Genomic DNA, 21,404 nt, shown 5'->3' on the forward strand with positions numbered 1-21,404 from the left:
AGATTTTTCTTTCGGTTGCCATGGCAACCAGAGTTCTGCATGGAATTAAATTCTTTGAACAATTTTTAAAGGTGACCTCCAAAGGAACATTCCTGTGAAGTTTGGATGAAATTGGCTCAGTGGTTTATGAGGAGATGTCATTTAAAGCAAAAGTTTACGGACGGACGCCGGACGAAAAGCGATCACAAAAGCTCACCCTGTCACTTTGTGACAGGTGAGCTAAAAATGGACAAGTCCAAATTTTAAAGATACTGTATGTTGTCATTAAGGATGGGGTAGTGAGAAGTGTAACAACACTTGAGTGAAATTTTATATATGTATATAATTATTCTTCTACAACAACTTCCAAGAATATGTTAAATATGTACTGCAAATGTTTTTATGCATTATAAGTAATTAAAATGTATGCATTCATTTCGTATTGAAAAATTTGGCTTGACTTTATCGAAAATAAATTTCTAATTCCCATGAAATGTATATATGGTAATACCTTAAACAGAACTTACAATATTGATAAATCTTCATTTGAGCATCATATTTATGATATAAAGCCATAAAAAAATGAGATACAGGATTTTTATGACACTAAGTATGGTAAGGGGTATGGAATAAAACTGTCACAGCTATAAATGTTTAAGTACCGATTCGATCATAAAGATTAGTGTTCATATTGGTGATACCTTGAGTCTTGTTTTAGATCAACCAGGGGTAAAAAAGTAAGCATTCTAGAGATGTTAAAATCAATTCAGAATACTGGTTATTTTGGGTTTACAACTTTGGTCAATGGTAGCTGAATCAAAGGAATTTCTTGGTTTATTTTTTGTCATTAATTTATATTTACCCTCAATTGAATTAGAGGAAAAAAAAGTTTTCACTCAGGTGGTCATATTATTGAAAAGAAATTATGTGATTATTCATTTTAAGTTTTTGTGGACTCCAAAGTACTCTAGTTTTTGTGATGTCTGATGCGGCTTAGGTTATATTCTGGCCCTTAACCTGTCAAAAATGTTTTGAACTTAATAATATACCTGGTAAAAATGCTCACCCATATGGAATTTTTTCTCAAGGAAAGGTAAACACGCACACATACACACCTTGTAATAGCTAGAAACAATGAAACAACTAAAGTCTATGTAAGGAATTATTTTTTTATTTATAGAAAATCAGTATAAAGTATTTAATGACATGGCATTGATTATATACATTTTCTAAATACAAAAATACACGAGTACTATGATGCAATTCTTTGTAGGATTTACTGTATTGTGCAAAATGCTAATAATTATAATTCTAAGCACTGTACATATTCCAAATTATGTACAATTGCTACAAAATTGGGGGAATTAACTTTCTGAAAGCTTGCGGAAGGCAAATAATTCTAAGCAGTGATATTGTGAACATTTCAGAATTATTTACAATTGATTAAAAAAAGAAAAAGAAAAAAGAAATCTTACTTAAAGTTTCAGCAACTGTTTCAGATAATGCTAAATTAATTTCTGGATTACAGTTCCTATCTCAAAGAAAATTTTTTTGTATTGAAATCTTATTTTTTTTAATCCAATGTTAAAACATTTATGGATGGAGTCACGATTATTATAACAATGACTATGCTAGAATAAAATTCTGAGTATATGTACAAGTAAATGAAAAACTTAAGAAATGATAAATGTTTGATGCAGAATGGTTTGGAATGTAATATGTACATGATGAATAATTAATATACAATATAGTTTATGTACAATTATAAAACATATAATGTATAAAAACTGATATGAGCCGTGTCATGACAAAACCAACATAACGAGTTTGCGACCAGCATGGATCCAGACCAGCCTGCGCATCTCCGCAGTCTGATCAGGATCCATGCTGTTCACCTTACAAACCCTATAACAAGTAGAGAAACTGATAGCGAACAGCATGGATCCTGATCAGACTGCACGGATGCGCAGGCTGGTCTGGATCCATGCTGGTCGCAAACCCATTATGTTGGTTTTGTCATGACGCGGCTTATATGTGTCTAAGCATTTCAGAGATGATCTCTGCAGATCTTAAAACTTGTTATGATAGCAAACAACCTTTGCAAAGTTAACCAACCAAGTAACCTCAAAGTATGACTCTCCTCAGATATTTCTTGAAATAACTCAAACTACTGTCAGGCCAGATGCAGGCAAAATGTTCAGAAAATATGGAATGTAATAATCAAATTTAAAGGATTGTGGAAAATCTAAGTCTCCAGATGTATAAGAAATGCACTATATAGGTTTACCTTATATTTGTTTTTCTTGACAAGTCAAATATTTCTTGGTCCCAGTCTGTGCAGCAATCTAACACAATATATCCATTTTAATCTAGATCAAAAACTCTTTTTTTTTGTATTAACTTAAAGCCAGGGTTTTATCTAATCCAGTCTCCAAATGCATAAATTCTTCTATGGGTTATTTAAATCTTTACGAAATGAGAACTTGTTTAAATAATCAAGATTTTTCTGACACTTGCATACCTAATTTACAACTATTGACGCTAAATGTCAATTTCTTTGTTTTGGATAAGTGCCCGTTTGGAACTGTTTTCAGTAAATACAATAGCCTGGAATAATCAGTAGAAGTTTTTCTTAATTTTGAACGATAATGTTGCATGATGTTTGCCAGTTGCTGCTACATCTTGCCATTTTTTAAAAACTTTTCTTAGACAATCTTATTACAGCAACTGTGTCGCAGATTGCAAAAAAAACCCACAAACATAATACAGAACCTGATCAACATATACAGACTTACTGAAACAAACACTCTAATCTATTTTGAGCTTTTTAAATTGAAGAAAATCTCAGGTGCTCCTCTGTGCATTATTTCATGCACAAGTGTGCACCGGAGTAGAACCACCAATTATCTGTCACAGACAGCTGGTACAACAACAATCAAGAAAATAACTCACAAAGTGGACATAATAATGTACAGAAAGTGTACTCCATGCTCCAATGTCCCTGCATAGCACACTAGTCACCATCACAAACAATGGAATGTTAAATAAATTGTATAGAACTCGTACTTGGTATAAAAATATCTATGATTTACATATATCACAAGTTCATTTACAGATATGTACATAAATGGTTTCATTAGAAACTGTATAAAACATGTTAAAAATAAAATAGTTTGTGTTCATTATGAATGGATCCATTTTGAATATATTGCTGTAGCCATGGCAACAATGAGCACAGATAATGTAGGTAGCTGGATCCCTGCTTTATTCAATACCCATAATGTGATAGGTTTGCTGTAAGGATTTGCGCCGGGATCAAATCTCTGAGGACAATCATCAACTGAAAAACAGCAGTAAAAACAAATGACATTCTGATAAATTGCGCATTTGTTACATGGACTTTTGTTGTTTAATCTTAATGGATACAGGTTTGCTTCAAAATCATTAATATATATATTTTGTTCTTATTGTGCAGAGCTGTAAGTTTGTAAAAAAGAAATTTTGATAGGTTTATTCCATATAAGTTTGCAACCAGTTATACTGAGCCATTTAAACTTTCAAAGGTCTCTACTTATTACTAATTATACACCAGACAGAAAAAAGTGATTTTTTTCCTTTAAATCTTATACTTTTTATTTACATGTGTTAAAAGATCATGAATATTTCTTGCTAGTTTAGCTTGAGAAGATCAGGGGCACTTTAGTGTCATAAAATTCCTTTGTTAGCTCTTGTTTCACACATGGAAATCCAGGAATTAAAACAACTAAATATTGTACATTATATGACAAAACAAGAACACAAATGCCCCCGGCTCAGATTCTTGTCAGTAGCAATATTTAAAAAAATGTTTACCCATTCACTCAGTTATGGACAGAAAAATTGCAAAAAAAATTGTAAACACAAGTTATATAGCTAGACAAAGTCATGGCATTTTGTAATTGTGAAAAATATAAGTTGCCAAGTCATTGCTCTGACTTGTGAAGTTGAAAATTTTTCAACTTCATGCAAGTTATCTTCCTACCAAATATGAAATACATCTGTCATTAAATAAAGGCTGTATGGGCAAAAGTGTAAAAATCTATTTTGAGCACTGGTGACCTTAACCAAACTAACCCCTAACTCTATCCAAAAGAAGAATACCATGTAAGTTATCTTCCTACCAAATATGAAATACATCTGTCAATAAATAAAGGCTGTATGGGCAAAAGTGTAAAAATCTATTTTTAGCACTGGTGACCTTGACCCAACTGACTCCTTACTCCATCCAAAGGAAGAATACCATGCAAGTTATCTTCCTACCAAATATGAAATACATCTGTCAATAAATAAAAGCTGTATGGGCAAAAGTGTAAAAATCTATTTTTAGCACAAGTGACCTTGACCCACTGATCCCTACCCCTATCAAAAGGATGAATACCATGCAAGTTATCTTCCTACCAAATATAAAATATATCTGTCACTTAATAAAGGCTGTATGAGCAAATGTGTAAAAATCAATTTTTAGCACTGGTGACCTTGACCCAACTGACCACTAACTCTATCAAAGTTTATGTTTCTATCAATTATAAATAACATCTGTCTATAGAATAAGGTCAATACACCTGTAAAAATGTAAAAATCTATTTTTAACATTGGTGACCTTGACATCGGTAACATTGACCTTGACCCAAATGACCCCTTACTACACCCAAAGAAGGAGGACCTCACTTGGCATGTTTTGTATTAAACTAAGACATCAACTAAAAATATAAAGGCTGTATGAGCAAAAAATGTTTATATTTATTTTTTTTAAACCAGTTGACCTTGAACCCTAGAGACCGCTTACTCCACAAAAAATTAGAGGACAATCAAGGTATCCACCTACTAAATATGAAAGATATCATTAAAGAAATTAAGCAATTAGGAGAAAATTTAAGATAAATCCAACTTGCTGAAATAGGTTAACCAGACAAGGCCCTATTTTCAAAGTGAAAAAAGGGAAATAACTGGGAAATATGGATGACACAGTTATATTAACTTGGCAATATCATGTACTTTGTATTGATAAGTAAGTGTGGAAATTTTAAAGCCATTAGTATAGATAGAAACTTAAGATATTTCCAACTTGCCGTTTTAGGTTAACCATTATTCATTTTCTAAGTGCTGAAAAAGGGCAATAACTTGGTAAATATGAAAGCCAGAGTTATGTAACTTGCCCAGATCATGTACTTTGTATTGATTAGTAAGTGTGTAAACTTAGAAGCCATTGGTACAGGTAGAACTTAAGAAAAATCCAACTTGCCGTTCTAGGTTAATCTCGTACGGACAGACGGACGGTTCAATCACTATATGCCCGGGGGCATAAAAAAATATTACCAAAGAAATGAAATGTAAGTGAAACGGTAGTGTTTTTGATCAAAAACAAAAAAAAATCATCACAAATTTGTATGTATTTGTAATTTAACACAAGCTAATACATGTACATCAAAACATATGCTATATTAAAGAGAGTGGTAGCATGGCAGGTGGTAAACACATTGGTCTATCTACGGATTGCTGGCAGTCTGGGTGCGAACCCCATCACGGACACGTTTTTGTTTCATGAGCATGAAACTTGACACTCATTGCTTACTACTGGTTGGTTCCAGGAATGGATTGGAGAGGGCTTTAATAAGCTTATATGTTCAGCCACAATTAAACATAAAACAAATAATTTGTATCAATCAACATAGACTTACATAATCGTTCACTCTCAGTCAGATCTAAAGCAAGACCCGTGCCTGGTATCATCGCTGATTTAGCACTCTGTTCCCTCGGACATCGGGCATTCTGAGCCCTCGACATGTACACCCCTGTCCAGCTTTTCCTCTCATACACCTAAAATATCAAATTTAATCAAGAATTCAATATACAACTATTCAATAGGAAAAATTTACTTTAAAACAATCATGCATGTATTTCCGCTTCACAGTACATGTATCAGACATGGGGCGATTACTTGACAATTGTAATTGATTAAATTATGATTATTTGTCAAAATGCTTGATTAAATTAAATTACTGATTACTCAATTTTGACATTGTAATTGATTAAATTACTGATTACTGATAGGAGTAATCAGATTACATTTATGATTACTGATTACATGTACATAAGTTAAGAAATGCAATGGTTCAACACTATTGTTTTATTGAACATTTCAATACAACAAATGTACTAAAAAAATAATCCAGCTTAGTTTTACAGTAATTAATTCAGTCTACATATATACATGTGTTGCCTTCCTATTTACTAAGCTATATTCTCATATTACATTTAATGTTCATTAGTTTTTCAAATGTATTTGGTTTCAGGAGGCACCTCGTAGGAGTAAAGATTTACCAGCAATACCAAAATTTAACAGAAAATGTAGCAGAAAATAGGCCTATGGGTCACCTTAACAAACAGTGTAAAATGCACGTGAATATATACAAATGGACAATTGAAATAATAAGAGTCTGTGTAACATAATTACATTATAACAGCTGTTTAGAGGCAAAATTAACATTTAAACATAAATAACAAATGACTACTTTAAAAATTAGGAATAATGGTTCTGCATTACACTAAACTTGTATAGACTCAGTATAAACGCTTATTATCATAAGAGTTGTCGTGATACTGTAACATTTAAAATTTGTCATAGCTGTTTCTCAAATTACAATATATCCGTATTATAAATTAAATAAAAGTTAATAAAAATGACCTTTTTCAAGAAAATTGTGGGTAATAATCGATGATGTGACATGAGGTTCATATATCATGTACACAGACAAAAAAAGGATGAAAATCTAAGGTATTTACTGATGAAAATCACGGCATACTAGTATATAACATACTACTTCTGATATAATAAGCATTAACAATAAATTTTGCACATTTTCTAGGGTGAGTTTGAACCAAGAAAACAAGTTTATCTTTGTTTGATTTGCGTATAAATTCATCACTGTTTAAAATGTTTCCAAATATAACAGATCTTGTGTTACTATACATGTACTTGCTCTTTACTGAACCTGTAAAGTCTTCTCAATAAGTGATAAAATACCTATTCAGGCCATTGTTATAATTTCACAGCTAAATTTAAGTGGTATAATTGTGACAATCATTTATGTATTGGGTCAATCTGTCAGTGATCTTTTCATCACCTTATTAAAACACAGGTGTCATCAAATCTCACCTGGGTGACTGCATTTAATTCACCTACACTACCTAAGACAATTAGAAGGCATTGACACTGGTACTTTTTTAACCTTTATATGTAAAATTATGATTACTGATTACTGTGATTACAAAAAAAATTGTAATCGATTAAAATAAATTAAATTACCGATTACGATTACCCCATGTCTGACATGTATCTAAAGCTCTATACTAGTAGACAGTAACTGTTAAATTCTTTACATAGAATATTTCAAAATTAGTTTAGTATTTTAATATTTCATTAAGAAATGTGGTTAGAATTAAAAGAATAATGAAACAAAAAAAAATATAAACAACAACTGTTGAAGAAACCATAGCTTCATAGGTAATATTATAAAAGATGTCATAATTGTTTTGGCAGGAACTCTCTTTACTGGTAATGAATAAGAACTGTCAAGATGTGTTATAAAAAATCTGCTCAATTCCCATCTTCTAAAACGTTTATGTTATACACAACCTGCAACATTGTATCCACTAAACTTTATGGAGCCAACAGTAAACATGGGGAGAAACAAACCACTTACCCAGCATCTAAAAGCTGAGATAGCATCTTCCTCGTCCCAGGTAACAAGGTATGACTTCATATCCTCCATCCAGAAACCAACACATGTTAGAGTATTGTCAGGCTCATCTATACATTAAATAAAAAATCTCTTTATCTTGGCAGTTTGAAATACAAATAATGAAAAATCATGTGTTTTTCTTAATAAAAATTCATCTTTCTTAACCAGTTTTCCATATCACTAATATAGCTTTATTTGTATTTTCAGACATTCACAATAAGAATGTAAATCATTTGTCAAAATTAAGGAGGAATATTTGACACTATAAAGGTAATTCACCAAATTCTAACTTTACTATCGCAGAAAGTTTGAAGATCAAATGCTCCACTTCCAATAATTACTTTTGGCTAAATACAGGTACAGATAAACAGCTGAAAGGTTTCAATTAATGACGAAAGTAAACCATTTTTGGGATCACATTCTCATAGAAAGTGATAACTGACAAATGGCAAAAATCCTAGGAATAATGCTCAAAAATAGAGGCTTAATGCACCTTCTCTGTGTATTAATATCTGCAGAGGCATGTCAACATGTCTACAGGTCGAGCCAAACACTGTGTAAGCAGACAAAGACTTTATCAATCATGATCAAATAAACTTACCATATTCTCCTATTGGTCTACCCCTGTAGTCTACGGATTCACAATACTCTGCGTCGACCTCAATCCTCGTCATCGTGTTACTGCAAGACTTGAACTCTGTGACCCAGTTCCTGCAGGCAACCTGTACACGAGGCTTGTCAGTAACACCACGAATACGTGTCTGGAACTTTTCTAAAGGTGACCTCACTGTTTGTGAGAATGTGTAACGTCCAGCAATAGGACAGGCTACAGGTGATGGTGGATTTTCTACAAAAAAAGAAGGAGTTTTTTTTTTAATTCATATTGAATCTGAGCGACTTAAAAAATTTTAAAATTCATAGAATTGATAAATTACTATACTCTCACCAAAAACAAAGATTTGACTTTTTAAAACAAAATAGATCTTTTAGAAATGGTCATCCGGTTGAGCACAAAGCAAAACATGTAAAATGCATGGTGGTTTGTTTGTATGTTTGTTTGTTTGTTTCATTTTACACCTTTTCCCAACAGTATTTCAGTCATATAGGCGGGTAGTTTCCTATATGTTTTTGGAAAGATACACCAGTACTAGACTACCTTCCTCCAAGCTAAACTACCAAAGCATTACCCGGGAATCGAACCCATGCCAGAGAGGTAACTGGATTAGAAGTCATCAACTCTAACCCCTCGACCACAGAGGCAGTTATGCATGGTGGTGAACTAGGAATAAAACAGCTATTTGTCATGTAAAGTTAAATCATTTTTTTTGTATCTGGTAGTGAACGAACTTGTTTCAAAATCACTGTTTTACTTATTCACCACATAATTTAGCCCCTAAATCCCACTGCAATAATATCAAGAGAGAACAGATTGGCCATCAAGTAAAAAGTTAAATCTTCACATATTCCCAACACTAGTAAAATCTTCAGATATTCCCAACACAAGTAAAATCTTTATAGATTTCCAACACAAGTAAATATTTATATATTCCCAACACAAGTAAAATCTTTATATATTCCCAACATTATTAAATTTTTTATATATTCCTAAATAATACTGAACATTATGAGATTACAAACAGTAAAGCTTACGTATCATTGTCTCGTAGTTCCATTCATACTCATCTCTGTTGAACGTAAATGCTGTCCAACTGCAGGCCTCTCGAAATATCTCTCGTAGCTTTCTCTTTGGGTCATCCACTTCTTCATTAGTAGTGGAACTGGTCTGTTTATACTGGTAGGGTTTACCTTAAATTGTCAAAAGGTATATGATTTATATATCACAAAACATCACTTGATTTCAATGTAATGTAAACATAACTATCACAAACTATCACACACTTTTCAGGACTTTTTTTTCAAAAGAACAGAAGCCTGTAAAGGCCCTTTCACAATTTGGAAAAGGTCCTTCACAATTCTGTTATTCCAGTTTCACAACTGTAAGTAAATGCCACTTTCATTTATAATAAAAAATGTCTTTGATTTCTGCCATACGAAAAAAGTATTACATAGTACAACAAAATTTCAAATTATATTATGTAGTGTCACCTTTAAGAGCCTAGTATTCCAATTTATTTACAAATAATTGTAATCAGAGCTATGTAAACATTTTATGGCAAATTATATATTTCTTGTACAAGTATTTATTTCTATGGAAGATGTTGCGACCACGAGTTTAAAGCGAAAGAAATTTAAGTAAATCTGTCTGTTTGTGTGTGTTAATTTAAATGTGATCTTGTTTTCCTAATGTATTGCAAATTGCAATAAGAAATAAAGTATGCAGAAATACAAGACACCCTTAACCTCAAAAACACCCCAGATATAGTCAGTACTGAATAAGGTATGTATGTCAAAAGCCTAACTCTGGAATTAAGAATATTTGGGATTTTTTCCAGCTTATCCCTAGAAACAAACTTGTACAGTTACAGTTTTGAAAGTTAGATTTGTTTGTTTGTTTGTTTTATATTACACCTTTTCCCAACAGTATTTCAGTCATATAGGCGGGTAGTTTCCTAACCATCGTTCCTGGAGAGTTACACCAGTACTAGACTACCTTCCTCCAAGCTAAACTACCAAAGCATCTCCCGGGGATTGAACCCACGCCAGAGAGGTAACTGGTTAGAAGTCATCAACTAACCCCTCGACCACGGAGGTGGTCTTTTGAAAGTTAGAGAATAAGCTCAACAGCTTGACTACTCTATTGTGATTGGTGAAATTATAATGGTAAAAGTTTTTTGTAACTTCAAATTAGCTGGCAAAAAAAACCCACATTTGCTAAGTTTCGGATAACATGTATTCATATACTGTTAAGTTATATACCAGAATGTCTCACTACTTACCCACTCTGAACTTAACAATACTGTGATGACGTGCTACAATGTCAAAGCATGTAAAGTCCACCTCACTGAAATGTACAATAAAAACAGTTCTGGGATTTTTGGCTTATTCTATAGCCGTTATTGGGTTATATTCCCAACTGAAAATAGTATATTATTTTTCCAATCCACAAGATAAAATTTCCAATTGAAAATTACAAAATAAAAAAACTAAAAAATTCTAAAATCTTTGAAAATAAGGGCTTCTTCAATGTTATAATGCTTAAATGTTTGAAGATGCCATCCTAGACAGTAATTGTTTGCATTCATTTAAATTCAAAATCTTTTATCTGCAGCACTATCATAATTAGTCATTACTACAATGACAAGTTTATCAAACAAGTAGTGGATTTCCAGTTCACTCCTGGCAAGTGTAACATTGTATGGTGGTAAGTGCCTTTCATCAATCTCACATCAAAATATGACCAAACTCACCATTTTCCTACAACAACTTTGGTCATAAGATGTCTGGTTCCCTGCGACTGCTGGCAGGAATAATACGTCTCCTGGTACTCAAACTCATTCTTTGGGGTGAAGAAATAGATATGAGTATCGTTGACCTTGATATTAGACTGATACTGTACTCCTTGTGTAAGCCAGGTACCGGTAAGGTTACGAGGTAAGCTACACTGTGGTGTGAGATAAGTTGTGGCTGGAGGGACTGAAAGAAAAATTCATACAAGAATATAAATAATGCAAGCAAATTCTCCATTTATCACCAGTTGCCATACCCTTGCATATACCTGAAAATATTATCGGCATTTTTTTTGCCTTGAAGTGCCCCTATTTGTAAAACAGGTATACAGACTGTTCAGATTGGTAAAAGAAATTTATATAACCACTTTTATATTAGTTAACAAGACCAAAATCTTACATGTAAGTTTACAACTTCATAAATTAAATGCTTCATGCTATGATGTATTAAAAACAAACTTAAAAGCCTTTTATGCCTCAGAACTGTTTTAATTAATCTCTCTAAAGCTTTTTAATTTTGGTGTAACGTTACACACTGGTCAATTGCCTGAACCATTATTTTCATATGTTCCTTATGGGCAGTAAGTGCTGTTATAGTGAATAAGTATTCAGTATGGAAGTCAAAATACTACTTTGTTTACATTTTGCTACTTTTATGACAAATTATTTCACATTTATTGCTACTTTCTTCAGGTAACATGCATCTCAAGTTCTCTATACCCATTATTTAAACATTTTTAAATTCATGTTTGAATTTATTAGGAAGTAAAAATTGATTTGTTTCTGAGGCATAATGTGCCTTTAAATTAAGCTAATAACCATCATTACCAGCACTTTGTGCCAAGTAAAGATTCAAACTCAAAGAAGACAGGTCGGCACATTCTAACCATCATCAGACCCCTTTACCTATGAATCATTATACCGTAAGTATACAAACATACTTTATTACCAAAACTTAAACATGCTCTGCATGTAATTTTGTTTGACGATTTAATCTTTTCGATAGAAAAAAAACTTACTTCTTGTTAACACCAGTCTTACAGGACCATCATAGATACTATTCAATTTTCTACAGTCTGCAAATCGTGACATCACCCAGCGGACTTTATTGAATGCTTCTTTCTGGTTCTTGTTTGTCATCTGAAAGACAAAACATTGAGCTTTTATTTTCATCACTGGAAATGAAAGTGACTTTAGCCTTTGCCACCAGTATAGATTTAGGCCAGCCTGCACCTCAGTGTAGTCTTTCCAGGCTCTATACTGTTGGTTAACTAACTTCAAAATTTCATCCTGATATCTAAAAAAATTGATAATGGACAGTTCCAACAAGTTCAGTATTTAAGGAAACAGTAAATTACTTGAATTCATTTTCCACTTAGCTGTAATGTACGAGCATGTAGAAAAATAGAGATGAAATTTAAAAGAAGAAATTGAACTAAAACTTCCAATAAAATTAGAATTTTTTATTCAGGTACATAAAAATTTACTTTATACACTGTACTAAAATCGTGACGGCTAATTAAGCATTTTAGATACTGAAATACTTAATATGCAATTAGTTCAGTAGGAAAAGAAAAGGCATTGCAAATACACTTGCTTTTTTTTCCCAAACATATGATCTACTGAAACACGCCTTTACAGGCAACATCTATATGGACTGAGGATATTTTTGATGCTACTTAATCAGAATTTGGATTTTGAATTTCTGATGAAGGAACATCTGTAGCTTCAAAGTTAAGGTTACTGACTATTTGCCACTTACTGCTGTGGGTTAAAATCCCCTCAAAGAAAATTTGAATTTTCTCATGTGAGGAAACTATTTAGCTTCCTAAAGGAGCATCAGTGGTTCTCCTCTAGTGCCTGTTTGTGCCTGAAATAATGCACCTAGGGGCTTCTGAGGCCTTCCTTCACCAGTAAAGCTAGAAAGTCATCATTTGACCTTTTGTTTGTTTCATTTTACGCCTTTTCCCAACAGTATTTCAGTCACATAGTTTCCTAACCATCGTTTCTGGAGAGTAACACCAGTACTAGACTACCTTCCTCCACGCTAAACTACCAAAGCATCTCCTGGGGATCAAACCCGCGCCAGAGAGGTAACTGGATTAGAAGTCATCGACTCTACCCCCTCGACCACGGAGGCCGTTAGTTTGTGGCTTAAAACCCAACTGATCAATATAACAAGTCTTAAATGAAGATATAATCTTAAGAATAAATTCTAGGAATTAACAAAGTTTGAACTAATTAATGACTTACCAAACATTTAAATTTCTCTCTTTGATCATTTTCAACAGTGTCTGCTATTACAGCATATGTGTAGCCAATTTCATTTGGGTATTTTCCTCTCATCACAAACCAGGTGCCAAAACACTGGTATCTTATCACTGCAGGTAAAAGCAAACAATTAGACAACTAAACAATGTGTGTACAATATTTACGGGCCTCCATTACCAAGAAGCCTGGAATTACTTAACGCTAACAAGTATGCCAGTTTAAATCCATTAAGGTGTTGAATAAACATAGCCATCTAACAGTTATATGTGTTTCATGTATGAAATACACCAAGAGAGAAACTGGAGGTCTCATTTCACCAGTAAAGCTAATGTTTAAACTGAAGCAATTTCACTTGCAGGATATTTGTTAACATCCCTAAGATGAGTTGAAAAAGTGACAAATATTTTGTACCAGTAAGCATTCATCTATTGTCCATAGCAAAACTGTACAAGCAAGGCAAGCCAGTAACTTAACAATTTTCGATGTAATGTGCGAGTTTTTTTTAACCAGCCCAAGAGAAAATCTGCAAGTTTTTTACTGTAAGGTTGTTACTTATTATTTCAACCACTGTAACACTGAAAAAATTCTTACAGTGTTGTACTGCAGTGCAGAGTAAATGATGGCTAAAGACTTGACAATAAAAATCTGAACATCAAAACATATCGTTTTCCCAGTGTGACCACGGGTCAGATTACCTGTCCCATTCCCAACGGAAAATCTTGAAATCAATTTCCCAATTAAACTGAAATTCCTGATCATCCAAGCTGACAAATTTGCTGAAGTTAATACCTGTATCTAACAAACATGTTTTGCTGAAGTTTATACCTGTATCTAACAAACATGTTTTATTTATACTTTGCCTCAAGAGCCTGAAAGTAGGTTTCAAAAGGTGCCAAATATATTTCCCATTTAAGCAATTTCTGGGGCAAAATTTCCCAAACTGTGTAAGGTAATTTTTCCCAAAAATGGCTGTCAAAACATGTCCTTTTCAAATCATGTATTTATGTTTATTACAAATAATTAGCATAGTTACAACTTACTTTTGTTTTGTGAAGTTGACACGTCTCTACATCTTGAATATCTCATACGAAACACTTGGTTATCAATGTATGATGATCCAGGGTCCTGACAAGCTTGAATCTGACTGTCTGGATTGTCACAAATACCACCACCACCATAGTTAACCTCATATGTAAACTGGAACACTCCCTCAAATGTTGATATACAGTTAATATTAACTGTATCAGTGCGTTCTGTAAAGACATAAAAATAATAAAGAGCCTAAGGGATTGAAAATTCCATTGGTACAATCATAATTACACATAGAATCTGAGAGAATTTGATGCAGGATGAGTAGAAAAATGTTGCCTGCAAATAGGATTTAGCAGTCATTAATCCTGCATGATGAATAACTGTGAAAATATTTTTCGATGCCTGTAAAACTCAACATTAAAGGTTATACTCTTTCGTTCAATTAGATTATAAAATTTTACATTCCTGACTCAGCTTTCAATATGTTATGTACAATTTTACGTTAAACTTTAGCTCTAGTATAATATCAGAAAGAGACATATTGTAATATTTTCAGCTTATATTGTCCCACAGCTTCTGCTCTTCCTAAATAAGTCCAATTTTCACTAGAATAATTGATTACTTATCAGGGTTGGCCCTGTTTTCTGCTTCAAACAATTTTCTATTTATGATAAAAAATTTTTTTTACTTACAGCAATACTTTTTTATACATTTTTATATTTAATACTACCAGACATGTATTCTAAAATGGCAAATTGATTTATTATCTCTGATTACATTTACCACTTTTTTAATTAAGCTTTAAAATAAGACACTGAAAGTGGGAAGTAGGGTAAAGTTTTGCAACTTTGATATGAATGCTATATACTAGTAACTGCATAAATATAACGATCCACAAAAACACTCTCTATCATCATTAAATAGCACTTACTAAACATGGTGATCGTACTGTCCACTGAAGGCAGCTCATTGGTCACACCTTCACACGAAGTGTTCACGTGAATTGACGATGTCAAGAATGACCCTGAGTCTTTCAAACAATCACCTGAAATAGCAAAAAATCACAAAACTATTAACTACATTACTTTCTGAAGCATGCAAATGTACGGCTTTTACATCACCAACCAACACTGTAGCTATGGTAGTTTTCATTTGCTTTTCAAGCTCCAAAATGCCAAATGTGGAGTGGATTTTAAGTAAAAAATGTCAGGAAAACATAAAATATTTAAATGGTATATATTAAACATGCAATTTCAAAACTGAGTTACTACCCAAAATTCTAAGGACCCCGAAACATAAGCAAAAAAAACCCTTAAGACTACCTCTTGTTTGCTTAAGATATAATTATAGGGATTGGCAATCTTATGGATATTTGGATTTTTTTGCTCATTTTTTCATACTTGTGGTACAAGATTGTTTATAAGAAAATCATTTCATTTTGATTGTAACTTCTTCCATGAAATAATTTATTATATTCAATATATTGTCAGAATTAAAGCTGCACGCCTCCAGATGAGCCCAAAAAAGTTCAGAAATTCAATCTTTAGAAAAATATATTAATATCTTAAGAAAAGTAAAAAGTTTCAATATTCAATTAATTATTTACAATGTATGTGCGATTAATGACTGATTTTGCAGAATCAACAGCGTTACTAATTCAGTAAGATGCATTTATTTATATTTTGACCTCTTTTTTGGTAAATTACGTGGATTGTAAGTGCCGTTTGCAATGTGTAAATTAATTTTTTTTGTTCACTTCACAATTTTTTTTAAAATACATTTTCAAAATTTTCATGAAAATTAGCATGAATCTGGAGGCATGCTGCTTTAAGAATGTAACACCCCCCCTTCCCCCAACCATAAACAGATTCATTGCAGTGAGTCTCTTTTCATGTACAATAAAACAACTGAGTAACAGACATACCTTTCCTGAACTGTAAAACATTCTGAGTTCGCCATAGTACGTCTATACAATATAAGCAGTTGTTATTTCTAAAATATACAAAAATACATGTTTCAGAATTGGATAAAACAATAAAAGCCATTATTTCAAGACTCAGTTTATCATTATCAATGCACTTACTTAATATTCAAATGTATACACTTAATGATAACTGAAACTTTAGAAGATTAATTTGAAGAATTTAGCTAGCCTGAGTGGAAATGTCTGTCATATGGAAAACATTGTCATGCTCTGTATGGCTCCAATCTGTCTTTAACGAGTCGTGGTTACCAATTAAATAACAAGTTTACTGCAATAAATCAAATAAAAAATAGAAAGAGTGCTGTAATATTAATTGGAAATCCAAAACCCAACCTGTTATTTAATAAAGAAGTGGCTGATAATACATCCCGTACGAAAAAGATAGCAGGATTCCGCCTAATATTAGCAGGAAAACGCTTAAAATTTCCGTGTATATAAGATTTTCCTGCTAATTTAAGACGGACACGGAATTTTGTAAAAAATCCTGCTAAGCAATTTCATATTCCGCCTAAGGCTTAGGCGGAAAATATGGGATGAGCAATAATTTAGACGGGTTTTAGGACTTAGAATTTTGTCAGTTATTTGTTAACAGGAATTATGTACTTAGACTTTTTTGTTAACCAGAAATTGAACGTAGAAAATTTTACTAGACAGATTTCTGAATTTGGAGAAATTTCTGCAGATGACAGGTAAATGATAAATCGAATATTAAGTGATCAACAATTATTTTGCTGCTTTTATTCATTGTTGATTTTCAAAACTAAAATATTGTTGTGGAAACAAACTAAAATTTGTACAAACATAAATATATATAATCATTTATTGATAAAAAAAACTCTTAAAAGAAGATAATGATGTTGTGGTGACTGTTGCAGAGGATATATTTAATTTGTGTATGAACTAGACTCGTATATTAACCTCTTTAATCTGTGTGAAATTAAGGTTTCTAATATAATTTAATGATTAGTATCCCTGATAATTTCTTATCAACAGGATAAATAAATAAATACTGCCTCTAGTTACCACTCTACTATGATTTAACACCATAGATCTGATAACACACAGATCAGATAATGGTTTCCCGGTGTAAATTCTACTACAGTCCAGACTGTTCCATGTGATTTATTTGGGGGGAAGCAACAGTTACTTTGTACATTTTATATGATGAGTCTGTAAAGAAGGACTTTGCAAAGTTTTTTTTAAAGATATTTATTATGAATTTTGGATTCTTTTTCCATTTATTTTCTGGTATTTTTATATAATTGTGAAAATAAAACGATGGGTTGGATTATCCCTGTTTACCATCATATCATGGACTTGTCCATAATTTGAAATCTAGGAAATATGGGTCAGCAGAAGCTGAGACAGTGGAAAGAAAGCAAATAACAAAGGATTTTATTGATAGTTAAAAATTGTGGTGATAATATATAAGCAATTTTTGAGATAATATTTTGTTTAAAGTGTAAGGATTGAATATTTTTGAATTTTTCAAAGAAAAAAAAATAAGACTTAACCTTGTGAATGAAAATGACAATAATCTGGATATGCTCTGGATATGCTCAGTTGTAAATGAATTTTGAATGCTACATTATGACCTTGGATAAGAAGATAAATACCAATATCATAAAAATTCAGGTAAGTAACTTTTGGATACATTTAAACAATAAAAATATATTTCAAATAAATTAAATAATTTTGCATTAAGTTTGAGAGTAAATTTGTAACACTAAGTTTGGTTGTAATGAATTATAGTTTAAATGCATGTATAATTATAACTGCAAACAATGACAAGAAACAATAATATAAGATATTAGTGGTGGCAGTGTTTTACTGATGACTGTTTGTGTTTCAGGATATGTCTCAAGCTGGTGTAAAAAGAATGGGAGAGGAGGAGTCAAGGACAAGGATATTTAAAACGATGCCATAACTTAAAGCAGATCAGTTATGCTTGGAATAAAAATGAAAACAACTGGCTGAACAAAAAACATTTACAGTGAAATAAAATGAAATAATTTGCCATGGATTAAAACAATACAATAGCAGCGCAATAAAAAATATAACTCGTGTTTCTGTTTTTTGTGTGACTCTTTTACGTACTGTACATGCACCCTAATGTAGAATACATTATGGTAAAGCTCACAAAAATAACTTAAAAGCTTTGTAATTGTGATCACCTATTGTCTGTCTGCAATTTTGGATTCCAATTATTCTTATGCAGCTAAATAATAATGTTGTATCCATCCATAATTTAGCTTTATTAGTGTACTATCACAAAATTGAATAACTTCATTTCCTTAGGCGGATTTTTTGCTAGTATTCCTTAGGAAGAATTTTCTCCTGCTAGTGATTTTCTAAGTAGGTATTTTTTTCCTGGTTAAAATATTTTAGGCGGAATTTTTTCCGGCTAAGAATTTTCCTAAGGCGGAATTTTCTCCTGCTAGTGCTTTCCTTAAGCTGAATTTTTTCCTGGTTAAATTTTCTAAGGAGGATTTTTTTCCTGCTACCCTAACTGTTTTCCTCCTAAGAAAATTTGCATATTTCGCAGCGTATTCCTGCTTATAGGAGGAATCTGTGATATGTAAACCTGAAATGCCTTAGATGGATTACGCCTAGTAGCTAGGCGGAATTTCTGCTTTTTTCAGGGCGGAAGTTTTCGTACGGGATGTATCCGACACTTGAAAATGTTATGGAGGGACGTGCGACAAATTGGGATAAATGGCCATTTCTATTGTTATTTTCTTTTGTTTAATAGGGGGTTATTTGCCCCTTTCCTTTCTTGTTACAGGAGCAACTCTATTGTTCTCCTTTGTTCTGTTTATAGTTAGATAGCCCCCTATCCCTATTCAGTAGTGCAGACAGACAGACGGTCTGACAGAGGCCATCTTATAATCCCCTCTCCACTTAGCGGAAGGAAATTAAAAACAGTCATGTGATGTCCATTAACCGTGAAACATTTAAACAAATGATAACTCCACTTTAAGAGTTCAGCATGAAATAAATTTACTAAGCAACATTTAAAATATTTTAAAGAAATATGACCATCTTGTTGTTTTATTTTTGCATCATACAGCTACATGAACAGAACATGTAAGTATTAACAATTAGGGTATATTCTTGTAAACACTTACATGCTGCGGACAAGAAATGTGTGATTTGCACCCTCCGTTCCTGGCACAGGTTTTGGATGATCAAACTTTTCTTTACATTCCAAGTCTCCCCATTTCTTGTCATCTATGATAGTACTAACACTTTCACCATTTTCCATAGAAAAGTAGTTCCCTTTGATATATTTTGGGAATGTGCAGTCTTGGGATTCTGAAAAATTATAGATTTGCATATGTAAAATATGTATTTCTGTAGAAAACTAAGTAAAATATACCATATAGTTTATTTGAATACCGTGATGTCAAATTCATACCTTATCAAAACTTCCAAATTCAAAATCAAAGTTGTTGTATAATACAATTAATTATCTCAATTCTAAAATTCAGTTCATTATGTTAAAAAATTTGTCTCAGCTTAAATTACCAAGTCTAGCACTTTGAGAATATGAATTTTATAAACATGAAAAAGGGATTTATTCTCACAAAAGTGACAGTAACCAAATATATTTCTCTGTGTTATTTTATACCCGATATTCGGTCCAATTCCCAATTGAAAATAGTATAATTATTATTTTCCCAATCCAATGTTGCAACACCCTCTTTCGATTATGTGCAGCCTGATCATGCATTTTCAACAGCCTGTTGGAGGCAACTGTAATGTTGCTTTGAAGACAAAAATGAAGATCTGCGCCATGTATTTTAAAAATATATGTGATAACACCAATGCAAATAAGTACAGAAGTTACAGAACTAAGAGGGACTTCATATTAACATAAAGTCCTAGCCCTTCCAAAAGTCATCCTATATAGCTAGGATACACAGGTACATGAATGTGTTCAATACAGGTGTGTACTTCGGTAAAGTACGCACATGCTTACAACGCATAAAGCAAACACGCACTCTTAAAAACTACATTGTTACGAAATGAAAATAGTAAACAAGGTATGAAAGTTAGAGTTATATAAAATGTCATAAAATGAAGAATTCATGGTAATAAAAAATTGATAAACAGGAAATGACAAACTGAAATTTATCTACCGCTGTTATTGCAAGCAGCAACAGAAGAGATACTGATATTCAACGAGACGAATGTTAAACCAAACACAAAGTTTGTTTACCTGCATGGTTCATCAAAATTAAAACTGTAATAGCTTGAAATATTAAAACTAAATGCGCCATCCAGGTAGGCGCCATCTTTGATGTTTTCGAAGTAGATTACCTGTAAAAGTACGCATGCGCACAGGTGCGAATTAGTCATACGTAATAACTATTTACCTGTAAAATTTAGATCAATAGGCAATAAGCCACCAGCATTTTTCCGGTCCTTTATCATTTTCGTCCAGTACAGTTTAGGCGTCCATGTTAATTACTTCATTAATCAGAGACATTTGTTTTCTAGGGTCTATGCTAAACATAAACAGCATTAAAAAATAGTAGAGCGATTTTTTTTTGTAGTTTGCCTATTGTTTAAAGCTACATAAGAGAACTTGCAACTTTTAAAATTAAGTAACGCCCGAGAAAATCTAGTGCTAAACAACTGAGACCTCATTGTACGTAGGCTAAATAAATATATTTGCAGACGACTCGGAAAAGTTTGTTTGATAAAACCATCTTAACATACTGAATTATATTCAAAATAAAAAAAGGTCCGAGAAACTGATTTTTTGAATAAAAGTGAAAAAAGGTTTAATATTTCAGGCCTATATTCAAATTAAAAAGTAAATTTTAGAGCAACATTAAAAAATGGCAATGCTGGACAGGTACTAGTACCTAACTTTGTCCTGCCAAATTTTGTACTCTTCTGTACAAAGATTTTAAATTTTATTTGTTAAAAAGCGCGATTTGG

General features: G+C 32.4%; 1 protein-coding gene across 1 annotated transcript; it reads right to left on the reverse strand.

Annotated features, from left to right (window-relative positions):
- Positions 1 to 1,134: 1,134 nt before the first annotated feature.
- LOC132748376 (uncharacterized) lies at positions 1,135 to 20,835 on the reverse strand. The gene is made up of 14 exons (XM_060737966.1): positions 20,677 to 20,835; positions 19,583 to 19,769; positions 16,395 to 16,462; positions 15,402 to 15,515; positions 14,479 to 14,691; positions 13,421 to 13,548; positions 12,187 to 12,307; positions 11,129 to 11,354; positions 10,658 to 10,722; positions 9,411 to 9,566; positions 8,362 to 8,607; positions 7,722 to 7,828; positions 5,697 to 5,835; positions 1,135 to 3,319 (listed from the first exon to the last, which is right to left on the reverse strand). The coding sequence occupies exons 1-14, from the start codon at positions 20,750 to 20,752 to the stop codon at positions 3,162 to 3,164; spliced, it is 2,004 nt and encodes a 667-aa protein (XP_060593949.1). The 5' UTR covers positions 20,753 to 20,835; the 3' UTR covers positions 1,135 to 3,161.
- Between the last annotated feature and the right edge of the window lie 569 nt (positions 20,836 to 21,404).

Source organism: Ruditapes philippinarum, unplaced genomic scaffold (assembly GCF_026571515.1).
Source record: "Ruditapes philippinarum isolate M1 unplaced genomic scaffold, ASM2657151v2 ctg1210_1_1_1_1, whole genome shotgun sequence".
In the NCBI taxonomy this organism is placed as follows: Eukaryota; Metazoa; Mollusca; class Bivalvia; order Venerida; family Veneridae; genus Ruditapes; species Ruditapes philippinarum.